The following is a 13,494-nucleotide window of genomic DNA, read 5'->3' as shown; positions in this document are numbered from 1 at the left end:
AACAGATACATGCAGCCAGAAAAACTGAGAAAACAGCAGGATAAACAGGTAATTACAGGAGTCAGAAGCGTGGTCGGGTGAGCGCTTAGGTTAGCCTGGGACTTGGCAGGGAAGATTGGAGCGCTTTGTTGGGACGGAGGGGAACGTGAAACATGGTCTTGCTGTGGGTGTGATCCGGGCATCCTAGCCTCATGGTGCCCCTCACCCTACACATGCTGGCCAGACGTGTCTTCATTGCCTCTTTCACCTGTGGTTCTTCTGCTCTGACACATAAAGTGCTCTCTCCCAGGGCAGGGGAACAACTATTCCTAGCGGACCTTGCCCACTCAAAGCTAATTTCAAATGCTTGCCTTGGAGCACGCGTAACTGGTTTTTGCAATGCGAAGGCATTGTGGGGGAGAAACTGCCGTATTGCCCCTCTGTACCTTTTGGTTTTCAAGGGGGGTTAGGTGGGATTTGGTGACTGTCACAGAGTAGAAACCAGAAGTTGAGGGGGTTGGAGGCAGATGTTTCTATCTGATGCTCAACCCTCTTGTTTTCCTTTCCTAGGAATGAAAAAGATGTGCCCCCTGAAATTCCCTTTATTCTGAAAGGGTGGGTGGATAACCACGCAGGAACATCATAGGCTGGTGCCAGGGCCCCCCTGGGCATCATAAGGAGCACCAGGTGTTCCCACCTGCGTTTTCGGGTTCTAAGAGGAACTTCCTCTCAGGCAATACAGGGCTGTCCAGGATACATGGGTGAGAGCGGAGAAGGCAGAGTTACGTGCTCCTTCTGTCTCCTTCCATCCCTTCTAGGGAAGTTCACAATTTCCTCTCCTGGAACCAACCCGCACACCTCCTCATTGCTAAAAGTATCCTGTGACAGCGGTGAATTTGTCCTTACTTCCTTGCCTATTGCCTGAAACTGACCTCCAGCGAATGACACACTAAGAATTCAGGCGCCGCCTGACTGCTAGGAGTCCTTGCTCTCTGTTCCATCCTTGGTCCCTGCCAGCTCAGTCACATAGTGCAGGTGTACCTCAGCGACACTCTGGGCTAAGTTCCAGGCCAGTGCGATGAGGTGAATAAACAAAAGAGTGAGTCAGTACTCTTTTTGCTGGTGAAAGGTCTTGCCTTCAATTTGTTAAAAAAAAAAACAAAAAACATAAAAATCAAAGCACAATGAAGTGAGATATTCCTGAATTTCATGCAGCATCCTTAGAATAGGCTGAATCTCACCTCTTTTAGAACTTCACATCGCTGATACCAATCTCTCTTGTCGATGTTTGGTTGAATGTGCTTTCTACCAGCCAGGTAACCTCAGGCTTTTGACTTTTTGAATGTCTGAGGTGAAAACTTTGCGTAGCTTTCCAAAATCATTAATTTACAAGCTTCCTCCTTCTTAGGTGGGCAAAATGCCCATTTTAGATCTCACAGACGCAATTTGCAGAGATGATGTGCTTCACTGTCTCGCAATAGAACTTCAGCAAAAACAGGAGAAGGCATGATCAGAGGAAGGTAGAAATGAGCAGTGGGGCCATAAATTACCTCAGGGCAGGATTTGGGCGCGTTGGTGGTAGGGTCTGAAACCAGTGAGAAATCCGACACAGGAACGGTGTCCCTGAGAGCAGCGATAACCTTCTCCTTGAGGGTAGCTCGCCCTGATGCTTAGGGACGTTCCTCTCAGACTCTGACCCCTGAGAACCTCTGTTCTCAATGCCTGCTTCACTGAAAGCATTAACCCCCAATCCCTTGACCCTGCCTCCTTTGCTGGTTGTGTGTTGCTTTTTCCGCCCTCCGTGGAGTGCGGCCCTTTCTCCCATCCTAGTGTGTTCAGGGTTTTCTCTCTGAGACAGAAGGAGCAGCGCATTCAGGGGTTCCACATGCTGAGGCCATTTTGCTTGGTTCAGCTTGTGATCTGTAGCAGTTCCTGGGGAGGGCCGTGTATCTGGGCACTTAGGCCTTTGGACGCACACTAGGCTCCCCCTTGGCAGTTGCTGTCAGGGGTACAGTAGGGGTAGCAGTAGGGCTACTGGCGTCCTGGAGGAGGAGGGGAAGACAGCATCTTCAGCATTCTTCTAACCCCCGTCTTGGCGTCTCTTTGTACTGGCTCATAGACCCAACTTATTCTTTGATTTCTTATCCCCTTTGCTCTTTTCTTCAGGGGATTCTGATTCAGCAGAGCGAGGAAGGGAACTTCGGTTCTCAGATCTGTCAACATGACAGCTTCATCTCTGGGCAGGCTCCTGATCCTTCACCCTCAGCCTGGACCGATGTCTTTGCTTAGCCATCCTCTTCAGAGTTTCCGAGGTTTTTAAGTACCTATGCCTGGTCTAATTCCAACTTCATTAAATGATACCTGAATTGCTGTTCTACAGACTTTGAAACAACTTCTTCTCCTTCTCCGCCATTGCCAGGGGATGTTCAATGAATAATGCTTATAACGTTTGGTAAATGAGGTTTTTAGATAGAGATGCATATGCTAGGATAATGCAACTACATTGTTAGTGACCTTCGGCATGGAAGGGAGATGCTGAACTATGTATGTCTCTCTGGGGATGGATCTATAGTAGAGGGAGGAAGCATGAGGAAAGAAAAGAGGAGAAAGAATACAAAGAGATAGAGTTAAGCGTGGCAGAGAGGGGAGGAGAGAAAGAGAGAGAGAGAGAGAGACTGATTCAAGCAGAAGGATAAAGGGAGCATAGTAGACCAACAGAAACTTCATCTGTTTATAGCGGTCAAAGAGCCTCATGTCACCTATTGATTCCAGTTTCTTTTTGAAATTCTAAAACCATTGACCTCATTTCATAAGCAAATGATTTGTGTATTGCAGTTTACGTAGTTACCACAATGGGGGCAGGGGCGCAGGCAACATTATATTCATTATTCCACTTTGAAGAAAATTTGCCTTGAAAGGAAATTTTAATTTACCACAAGATCACACAACTATTTTTCTGCAATGCCCCGGCTGAGGTGATCAGCCCTGTTCCCCAAACAATGTACCAGAGTAGGGGAGGATATAGTGACTAGACGGAGCAGGCAAGGTTGGAAAATAGTTTTCTCCCATATTTTATAAATCAGAGATTCATATGTGTCTCAGTTATTGTCATGCCCAGAAATCAAAGACCACTCTAAATATTTCTAAGAGGGATTTAATGCAGGGATTTGGCTACAGTGGTCTTGGAAGGGCTGAAGGCACAAAAGAAAGCAGGGTGTTACCCAGGAACGAGACGCTGGACAGGAGCCTGGCGTGCTCTTGCCAGCCGCCTGCCAGAAGCGCTGCCGTTGATGCTGCAAGTGCGTACTGCGTTTGAGCTGCAGCAGCTCTCGTCCTGCTGCTGCTGCTGCTGCTGCCTCTCCCGGGGCACCCACGCCGCGGAGCCGAGCAGGAGCTCTGGAGGCGGCACCCCTACCGACCTTGCTGCCCTGTCTTGATGTAGGGTCTGGCGCACGGAAGTACTCAATACAGGTTACTTTCCGTCCTCTTCGGTATTCTTCATGAACTCTCACCTGGGCCTAATTTGCATCTTTAAAGTGTGGCAGTCATTTCTATTAAAGCACCTCTTGAACATTTTAAAGGTCTCTAGAACTCCAAAGTTCTTAAAGTATAGTTGTAAGTTTTAACGGAAGGCACATACAGTTCATTTTGATAAATAGAAGGGCTTTTAAAGGCACTGAAATTTAGCACGAGCATTTCAAAATATAACCTTTCTTTCCTCACCCCTTTTCTTTCTTTCTTTTTGTAGTTTTCTCTTTGTGTTTACTTTTTTGTTTCTGTTCCTGACACAGCTCTCCCCTTGGTGACTTCTAATCCCTAATTTAGAGTCTTTTTTCTTCTTCCTTCAACGGGGAATAATGAAAAGCCCAAATAAATTAATTTTATTTTATACTCTTTATTCATAACTACACATGCAATGAGTAGAATAGGTTACCTCTTACCAAAACCAGGCTTTTTTGTTATTGTCTGTTGCCTTTTTAGTTATTATTGACTTGTTTAAAAGCAAACTATATTATACTTTTTTTGTGAACATTCTATTATCTACATATTCTATATTTTTAGCTAAAAATGAGCTACCGCTTGACAATGAAGGAAAACAAAGGAAATTGTTGGCAGTGCTGAGGCTTTGAATGGTAAGAGCTTTGTACCTTTTAGTGTAATTGCCTCCTTTATTATGCAAATACATTTTATTTTTACTCTGTTGGAGTAAGCTAAGGTTTGTAGGGGATATATTGGGTCAGAGAGACGGAAAAAAGGTTTAATATTTTTCATGTCCCTATTTCTCAGGAGGCTCATTATAGTTAATTTTTTTAAAATATTTAATTTTAAACAAGTTTATTTTTCCAACGGGATGAAACATTCTTGGTACACTGTTCCCTTCCTGTAGTTTCATTATTTCAAATAGCCTGAAACCAGGAAAGGAAACTGTACAGAAATCTGTTGTCCCTGTGACCGTGCCCTCGCGGAGGTTAGCTGCAGTTGCGTGGCCCTGTGTTTATGACTGCAGTCCTTCTCGTCACCCAGGGGCGGGGACCTAACAGTGGGGTCCGGGCTTACTACCCTAGCCTCTACTAGGGCCACAAAACTCGGCCACTACTCCTGAGTTGCTGCTTTGGGGTATGGTGTATAATTCTGGATTTTTTTTTTTTTTTTTTTTTTTTACAGTTAAAAGCAGAGGGATTTTAGTCCCATCTTCTTCCCAGTTGAGAAACCTCTTTCATAAAATCCCTGACAGTTGAATAATGCAATGAATTGTTACCTGAAAAAGCAAAGCTCCTCCTATCAGGGAAATGGTCACGTACCAGGAGACCTGATAGTGAGCTCAAAGGTTAACGAGATGAATAATAACAGTAACAAAACAATAATAATAGCTAATACTTTTTGAGTAATTACTGGTATGGCAGGCATTGTGCTGATTACCCTATGAGGCAGTTGTAATTATTAACTTCATATTAGATGTGAGGAAACTGAGACTTTGAGAAATTCTCTGATTTCTCCCAGGACACATGGTAGATGGTGGGAAAGCCACATCTCAGCCCAGGCACTCTTAAATCAGAGCTTTGATCTTAATTGTTATAGTGTGTGCTTTTCTACTGAGCCCATATCAGTCTCCCTTTAATCCCTACCCAATTAGTCTAAATTCTACCCTTTGGGGCCAACCAGAACATGTTCACTTCTTTCCTCCATTCATTTATGTAACAAAAAGGATATTAAGCAAGCATCTCCAAATGCTAGATACTGTCTTCTAGCCTGTAATATAGCCTTAAAAAAAAACAACAACAACAAAGTTTCTGTTTTTATGGTGTTAACACTCTTTCTCAAATAGTTTAAAAAGATTCACCAGGTTTCTGAGACTTTTCCTCTTATCAGATCAAATTTTCCTACTTCTTTCAACCATTTATCATAGGACAAAGTTTCAATCCTGGCAGTCTCTCTTCTCTAAACAATTTCCAGTTTGTAAATACCGCTTTTAAGAATGTAACTACTAGACATAAAACAATAATCCATATGCTTTCTGATGGGTCTGTTAAAAACAAGACAAGAGGCCCCAAATGGAGTCGCTATGCTAAAGCCTCCCGTCACCAAACCAAGACTTCACCACAGTTTTGTCTTTCTCGGAAATGGACTTTACCCCAGTCCGTCAGGACTCGCCTGAGCAGCCCTTGTTAGGTAGCCCGCCTGACAGAGCCCTGCCATCCCGTAAAGGACAGGAACCGTACAATAACCGAGCCTAGTGTAAGTTCCTTGTCCCCACTCCTTTCTGAGGGGGAAGAAAAAGACTTCCATTTTGTACAGCTCCTCGTAACTCCTTTCTACCTGCTGGATTGGCTGCTTCACTGTTCAAATCAATTTTTGCACAGATAAACTCCTAAAATTTTTAACATGCGTCAAGCTCATCATTTAACAGTCTTGGTGATAGAGGAGAAAACCAAAGGCCCCCAGGAAGAACGGGCAGCCAGATAGGCACCCTATGAGCCCCTGAGCTTGCTGCTTTCTCACGGCCTCTAGAACTCTAGCTTCGCAGATTGCACCTTATAAGCTTCCAGAATATATTCGACCGTTTATTTTTCTAGATTGGGTCCAAAAACTGACTGGGTCCAACTTAGCAACCCGATTGGGTTCAGGGCCAGACTGGGTCCAACTTAGGCTGAACTGGGTCCAGTGTGAGGCTTTGGGTAAATAAAATTTTGTTTGAAGGCTGAGCAAGCAGGCTACGCTTACCAAAGATAACCTTGAATTACCGTGGCCCTGCTGGGGAACTTTCAGCCTAGGCGAATTTCTCCATTTATGAGGTCCCTGAGAGAACAAGGCACCTTGCAGCCACACTCTCACCATAAAGGGCACAGAGAAAATTATATTTCCTTCTCTACATTTTCCGGTGACTCGGATGAGACCCACTAGGACCCCCCACCCCACCCTGCTCCAGAGCCTGCAGACAGGATCCTGGGGGAGCTGGCAGGTGCTGGCAGAGTCAGAATTCAGACCAAAGGCAGCACATCCATCTCTGTCTCTAGTTGTGGTACGTGGCTGAGAAAAGAAGGTAAAATTTCACCTTGTTCCTTCCTTTCCAAATTCAGATGGACAGGAAAAGGAAAAAAAAAAAAAAAGGTAAGAAATAGATCTTTGAATTGTGACTTTGCTTTCAGAGCTTTCTCTTGCAGGATTACTTTTTTCCTTCTTGTTTGTTCTCTTTTGTGTCCTGAGAACTTGACTTGGCAGCAGTCAGGTTGGGGGTCCCAAAGAGATGACCAGGCAGAAGTGTGAGTTGCTGCAGTTTATCTTTTAACAGGGGAGGGAGGGAGGGAGGGGGAGAGAGAGAGAGAGAAAGAGAGAGAGAGAGAGAGAGAGAACCATTAAAGGCAGGCAGTCTGGGTTTATGTGTTGCTTCTGCCTATAATCTCCAAACCTTTTATCTACAGACCTGTGAAACAGTTCAATTAGACATTGACTATTTCTAGCATTCAGTGATTCAAATTCTGCTTACCCGGGCAAAGTTTTGTAATATTAGGGGTGCCCTTCATGTGTCCTTTAGCATCAAGGACAAGATGCTGGAAGCCATCTTGCATTCACAACTTCTGTTAGCATGCAGTCTGGCGAGCCTTCCGGGCTTGTTTGGCTGAGTCACTTGGCAGACCACAGCACCCCCTAGTGGTCAGATGTAAACATCAAGACATCTACCTTCTGAATATCATAAGAAATTAGAATAAACTTTTGTGTCAGTCTTTTGCAGGTGTGGGGACAGATCTTGACTGGCTACTTCTGGGTCGATGGATGATTCATTCCCCTCTACATATCAGGGAACCTGATGCAACTCAGGCCCTTTTAGCCCTCTGTCCATTTCTCCATTCTAGGCTAGTTCTCTTCATGAGCTCAGGAATTTAAGTTCCTTTTCCTTTGCCTTTTCAGTAATTATAAATACTTTCTTCTTTTGGAGGTAATTCTTTATTTCTACCTTGTGTGCCATCTCTGAATATAAACACGTAGGCCTTTTCATATGAGGATCTTGCCTGAAGTTCTACAGAAGAAATAGACAAGGAATAATCCACCAGAGGTAATTGTGCTATAGATGAAGCAGCACTAGATCTGGAGTCAGCACTTCACTTTCCTAAGTATACTCACAAGATAAAGACAACCTTACAAGGTTGCTGTGGCTCACGTGTGTGGTAAAGGGAACCACGCAGCACCCTCGTGGTCAGGACATCTGGTCTATGGTCCCTTCCTTGCCAGGTCTTCTCTTGGGGATGGTTTGGGGGTAAAAGAGGTGATTCCTCAAAATAATTCAGGATCAGCTTTTCTCGTTATCTCAGTGCAAGCCCCTTAGGCCGTAAGACCTGCGTCTCTAAGTCAAGTTCTGGGAAGTTCTCCAGCCAGACCTTCAGTACCAGGGAAAACAGAGAGCTCCATATCATTGGTATTCAGCTTAGCCCCTGATAGGGAATTCATTACCTCTGCTGAGGAGGAATTAATGCTGAACACAGAGGCTACTCCACGGCATAGCTGAGGAAATGCAGCCTTTTCGGTTTCCTCAATGATTCAGAACCTCTTTGAGAAAATCATGTCTCAGCTGAAGTCTACACTCGGAGATAGAGGGACTCTTAAGGCTAAACTGTTTTCTACGAGATAGACAGCTCTTTGAAATCTTGCCTATGTGTACATCGACCAGTGCCAGGCACGATGGATGCTCAGTTAAATCCCAGGGAAACCTAAAGGAATCATTTCAGTAGTGAAAGGTGCTGGGTAACATGTTTCTGGACTAGTTTTCGAACAGTTCATGAAAATTCTGGTCTGATACTAAATGTATCGATGATCATCTGTGTCCTGTCACTTAATATCTGCAGCCACATTTCCTGAGACAGAGTCCTCAGAATGTGAGGAAGGTGGGGAAGGAAAAAACACCATGCAGGAAACCCTGTCTGAAAACACAGGATTGCTGGATTTCATAAACTCGGCCTTCTGTCCCCACTGTAATCAAAGATGCCTTTGAAAATAAAGGCTATGGGAACCACAGGAAGTATTTAGATGCATTTTATTCAACAATCAGGCCAGCTGGGCATCGTGGTAACCTTACAGGATTTCCGAACCTCGGTTCTCAGCAAGGCCCACGCTTTTTAATGAGGACAGGAATTTTGCGCCTCCTGTAGAAGAGATTGAAAAAAAATTTAGCTTAAACTTTGCTGACAAAAAAATGTAACTATGGGAGAAAAACAATGAAAGAAGTTTAGCTCTATTTAAAATAGAGGTTTTTTAAAATTGATTTTAGAGAGAGGAAGGGAGGGAGGGATGGAGAGAAAGAGACAGACATCAATTTTTTGTTCCACTTATTTATGCGTTCATCAGTTGCTTGTATGTGCCCTGACCAGAGATCGAACCCACAACCTTGGTGTATCAGGATGACACGAAGCTCTCACCAGCTGAGCTACCTGGAAAAGTTTGAGATTGATCCCTATTTTTATTCCTTTCATTCACTTATTTATTCATCAAATATTGATTGACTATTACATACATTAGGGATATAACAGAAAGAAAAAAGATCTGTCATTACACATCTACCAGGGCATTACAGTCAACCTCTGAAATTAATTTCTAGTCCATCCTTGCTTTTGTTGCTCCTGATGTAATTGCCCTAAGCACCATGTGTCCAGGTTGGTGCCTGGGTTACTGTGGGGCCTTCTGACTGATTGATCTTTCCCCTAGAACTCTGGGGATTTGTATTTGTGAGATCTCACAAAAGGAGGTCATCTCTCTCTTCCATGTGGCACCTGCCGGCTCTAAGCATCCTCACTTCCACATAAAAACTTTTCTGCCTTCCCACCACCTTTCCCAAACCAGTATCCTCTTCTCTAAGCTAAATATTTCCAGATCCTTTCATTATTCCCTGTGAGCTTGTTTCCAGATCTCTCATTTTTCTATTCGGCCTTTCCTTGAATGTACTGGCTTATAGAATTTCTTCTGTTTCTCTATTACTTGAGGACATCTGACTTTTCTGTATCTTTATGCATATATTTATCTGGACCTTGCTGAGTTTTGTTATTTTAAGGGTTTTGATGCTTTCTTGTCTCATAATTATTAACCATTCATAATACTTATTTCTGAGTTAGCATATACAAGCATCTAAATGGAGCACTCAAGTTTTCTCTCTAGTTGTCCAGTATAGTAGACACAATCCACATAGAGCTATTTTCATTTAATCAGTTAAAGCTAACTGATATTAAAATCCAGTTTCTCAGTTGTATTAAGCACATTTTAAGTGCCATAATTATTAAGTGGCTAATAATTATGAAACAAGGTAGCACAGAGAGAGATCATTATCGTTGCAGAAAGTTCTGCTGGAGGGCACCGAAAAGAACTTGCCAGTACACAGTCCCAAAGAAGACACAGAAGATATAGGAAAAGGTCCCTACTGAGTGTATCTTCCCAGCACATAATAACCAAGGAGATAAAAGGCCCTGGTTGTCTACCCATCGCAAAACCCAACAGCTAGGGGTTAAGTTGTTAAGTATGCGATGCATTTCTCTGTGCTTTTAATGGGCAGTAGAGAGAGATGGGCAATATGGTACAGTGGAAAAGATGTTGCATTCGGGAAAGCTACATTTTCTCTGTAGACCTGTGTTCTTATTTGAAAAAATACAGGATGAGAAGTTACATTTTCTGGGGGTCAAATGTTCCTCCCATATTTACGTATTTTTTTTAAAGAATGGAGAGAGCAAGCAGGACTGGTAGATTTTAAAGGCTAAGGGAATAGGGTGGGTATCCCAGCTCTGTGCTCATGTTTTCCCAATACATTTCACTAAATATTGGGCCTTTTGGTCTTGGCACTTGGAAATTTCTCAAGTCTCAAGGCTGTTCTGGTGCTTTCTCCTCCCCTTGGATCGAAATACGATGTTTGACCTTAACGTCAACAACATGGGTCATGAGAAAATTAACGGGTGTTTTCAACTTCCTCTTACAAGTCGTTAATGTGGAAATAAATTCACCACAGAGCCAACACCTAATATTTTTGGCCTAAAACTTAGGGTATTAAATCTGTCTCCCTGAGGACCTATTTCCGCAATCCTTGTTAAACATTGAGAGTTTTCTGAAAGGATTTAAAGCAGAGCGAGAAGAGGGTTCATGGTATAGGGAATTTATACAGTGGAATAATGGAAATGTATGGAGTCCTGTGAGCCTAAATCAAAGTCTTAATATCAAATCAGTTGCTGAATATCTGGGTTTCCTGGGCCGCTTGTAGAATCTCTTTTTCATTTTACACCATTATTTGACCTGAAATACTTTTGTGATGCTACCACAAAATTCAGAGCCCTGTTTAAATAACATACTTTTCATAAATCCTTTCTTGACTCTTTCGGTAAGAAGAAATCTATATCTTTCCTCCACTCCCAGAGAAGTTTGCTCACAACTCATTTAGGGGCATTTGTCTCTACTTTATTGGTGCTCCTGACCTATTTCCTCCTAGTCACAAGCACAAGAAAAGCCGAGGAGACTAGCTCAATGCTTGGCACATGTTACGTGTCCAGCAGTTGAGTAAGACAGAACACCTGGGGCAGATCTTTCTCTGAGCGCCCAGCCTGTTTCCCACCTCCGGCCCATCGTCACTTCAGACAATGAGCTTCCTCGAGGCCAGCTCTCCTGTCCATAAATAACAGTGCTGCAAAAATGTGTTTTGGCCACCTAATCTATGTAATTCATATTTGCATATTTGAAGTTTTAGTAAACGCATTCATGACTATCACCCAGAATGACCTTTTAAATTTAAGGGTATTTTAGGTGCATGAGCTTTTTAAAAAAATCCAGACTATCTACTGTTTTGCAATAAAAGCATGGGGTTTTCATCATACAAGGGATTTTTTTTTTAAATTCATGAGAGAACTATTCAAACACTCTCCCTCCTCTGTTTTATTGTCCTTGTTTTATGTTACACCCTGTTATTGATTCCTGTCTCCGTTTCTTTTCCTTTTTTATTTATTTATTTATTTATTTTTGGTCTCTCTCCTCCTTTGTGGCATAAAGCCTTTAAACTCCCAAATCCTAGCAGGCATAATGGGTTGTTTTGAATTTGCTACTCTCTGAGCACTGTGCTTATACTTCCATTGGCCACACTGTGTTAGCCTTGAGTATAGGCAAATTGAGAGACGGAGCATGCTGGGTTTTCTTCTGCATCTCACAGATCTTTAGTCTGGTTTAGTTTGACAGTAAAGCATAGTGGAAAGAAAAAGAGTTAGGTCCCAGGTCTGCCACTTACCGCCGGGTAACCTTGAGAAAGTTATATCAGGTAACCGAGTTTCAGTTTCTTCATCTGTATAAAGGGCTTGGGATTATTTACCTCATGACTCTGTGAACATTAAGTGCCTTGCCCAATGCTTGACACAATAAATATTATTCTCTGTCAATACACATGCATGTGCGCGCGCGCGCACACACACACACACACACACACTCCTGTGTATATAATCATACCAGATATATAATTAGGAGAAAAAAAGATTGAGAAGTGTTTTTGGAAAAAACAAGATGTTTGGTTTCTTTCATGGTAAGACGGATGGTATTGGTATATTGATTTGGGGCTCCAAGGGATAAGATATATGAAAATTTGAAAACAACGAACTTAAAATGTATTTTGCAAGAAATTTAAGTTTCTACTCACTTATTTTCCATACATAACTCGCATTCATTAGAGTAAGTGATTCCATCGGTCCCACAGATGGGGTCATGGATCTTGGTGCATCCATCCACGTTACTGTTGCATACGGCCTAAAACGGGAATCAAATCGAATCACTTCTGCTTCTTTGGGTTTACAGCCAAATGAGGAATTCATGGTCCTCCTCTGGACTTCAGGCTAAACCAAAAGGTGCCAACTAGACTGCGCTTTGGTCAGAACAAACAGCTCTAGCCTGAGAAATAAGAGATTATAAAGTTGTCTTTACCTGTGTTCCTGAGACTTCAGCCCTACCGTTACCTAGAAAACATAAATCAGACATGTGAAGTCGGGTTCTGAATGGGAGATGCTAGATCTCTTCTCCTCAGAATTCTCTGTTTCCACGTCAGACTGTGGCATCCCTGCCGGCATGTTCCACCCCCAACCCCCGCTTCTTCCTGTTTCCTCTCAAGGAGATCGCCTTGGTGTCCCCTCGCTCTCTGCCTGCTGAAACCTCAAAAAAATCAAGCAAAAATGTGACCATGTCTGAAGTATCTCAATTTGATATTTCAGAAAAGTTGATCCATTTCCTTGAAAATAGAAATGGTATGGTCACTGTTTGAAATGAGCAGAGGTCCTCTGAATGCTCACTGACAGCCCCACAACCAGTTACTTAGACCTTAGATCTCACTATTAGTGATACAGAAAGTATAGGTGTCTTTACCTCAGTTTATTGGTCAAGTTTGTATAGTTACTGTGAAAATAGTTAACAAGCAGCAGCAACCAGGTAACCAGGTCCTCTGACGCAAAACTAACTTGCAGTTACATTTAAGTCTCCTTTTGTAAACAATGTTTAAAAACTGTTTTCCTTATTTTACATTAAAATTCCTCTTTCTATAATTCTTATCCATTGATCTTATTTCATCTCATTGGGACCAAAAGTTCTGTTGAAGAGTAGACTCTGTCTCAGTCTAGAAGGTAATGTGCCTGGTAAAGCAACAGGTGAAAAGGTGATTAATTCAAATCAGAAAAATATGCAAAGACACCTACCAGATAAACTCAGCAGGACCAAGGCACTGAGTAGAAAGATGGCCGTTACCTTCATGGCTAAGGTTTTGTGTCCTGAGCTCAGCTGAAAACCACACTGAAGTTACCACTTCTCTTTAGAACCTTTGGATTGGAAGAGTTATATAGGCAGGTTGGCAACCCAGGCTCCACCCACTGCCTCGTGTCACAGGTCTCCTTGGTTATTGATTGACTTCGTCGTGTAGCCTGGCCCCCAGGTTTGGGTAGTGTCATCTGTGTAAGAGAGGAGAAAAGAATGTCATGCGCCTGGAAGGTGCAAGGCCAAGGTTCTGTCAGGACAAGGGTTCTGGTGGTT

The 13,494-nt window shown here is 42.9% G+C and overlaps 1 protein-coding gene across 1 annotated transcript; it reads right to left on the bottom strand.

Moving 5' to 3' along the window:
* Positions 1 to 8,498: 8,498 nt before the first annotated feature.
* On the bottom strand, positions 8,499 to 13,272 carry SPINK1 (serine peptidase inhibitor Kazal type 1). The gene is made up of 4 exons (XM_054567934.1): positions 13,164 to 13,272; positions 12,403 to 12,434; positions 12,122 to 12,228; positions 8,499 to 8,615 (listed from the first exon to the last, which is right to left on the bottom strand). The coding sequence occupies exons 1-4, from the start codon at positions 13,216 to 13,218 to the stop codon at positions 8,570 to 8,572; spliced, it is 240 nt and encodes a 79-aa protein (XP_054423909.1). The 5' UTR covers positions 13,219 to 13,272; the 3' UTR covers positions 8,499 to 8,569.
* Between the last annotated feature and the right edge of the window lie 222 nt (positions 13,273 to 13,494).

The sequence above is a fragment of the Pteronotus mesoamericanus genome, unplaced genomic scaffold (genome assembly GCF_021234165.1).
Source record: "Pteronotus mesoamericanus isolate MK-2021 breed Mesoamerican mustached bat unplaced genomic scaffold, CSHL_Meso_final contig_2, whole genome shotgun sequence".
NCBI lineage: Eukaryota > Metazoa > Chordata > Mammalia > Chiroptera > Mormoopidae > Pteronotus > Pteronotus mesoamericanus.
The sequence above is the reverse complement of the archived record's forward strand: the minus strand, read 5'-3'. Positions and strand labels throughout refer to the sequence as shown.

Coding starts and splice junctions, on each gene's coding strand:
- SPINK1 (XM_054567934.1), bottom strand. CDS start 13,218: ATGAAGGTAACGGCCATCTTTCTACTCAGTGCCTTGGTCCTGCTGAGT. Junction 12,435..13,163: donor GGTCCTGCTGAGTTTATCTG/GTAGGTGTCTTT, acceptor TATGTTTTCTAG/GTAACGGTAGGGCTGAAGTC. Junction 12,229..12,402: donor CTGAAGTCTCAGGAACACAG/GTAAAGACAACT, acceptor TTCCCGTTTTAG/GCCGTATGCAACAGTAACGT.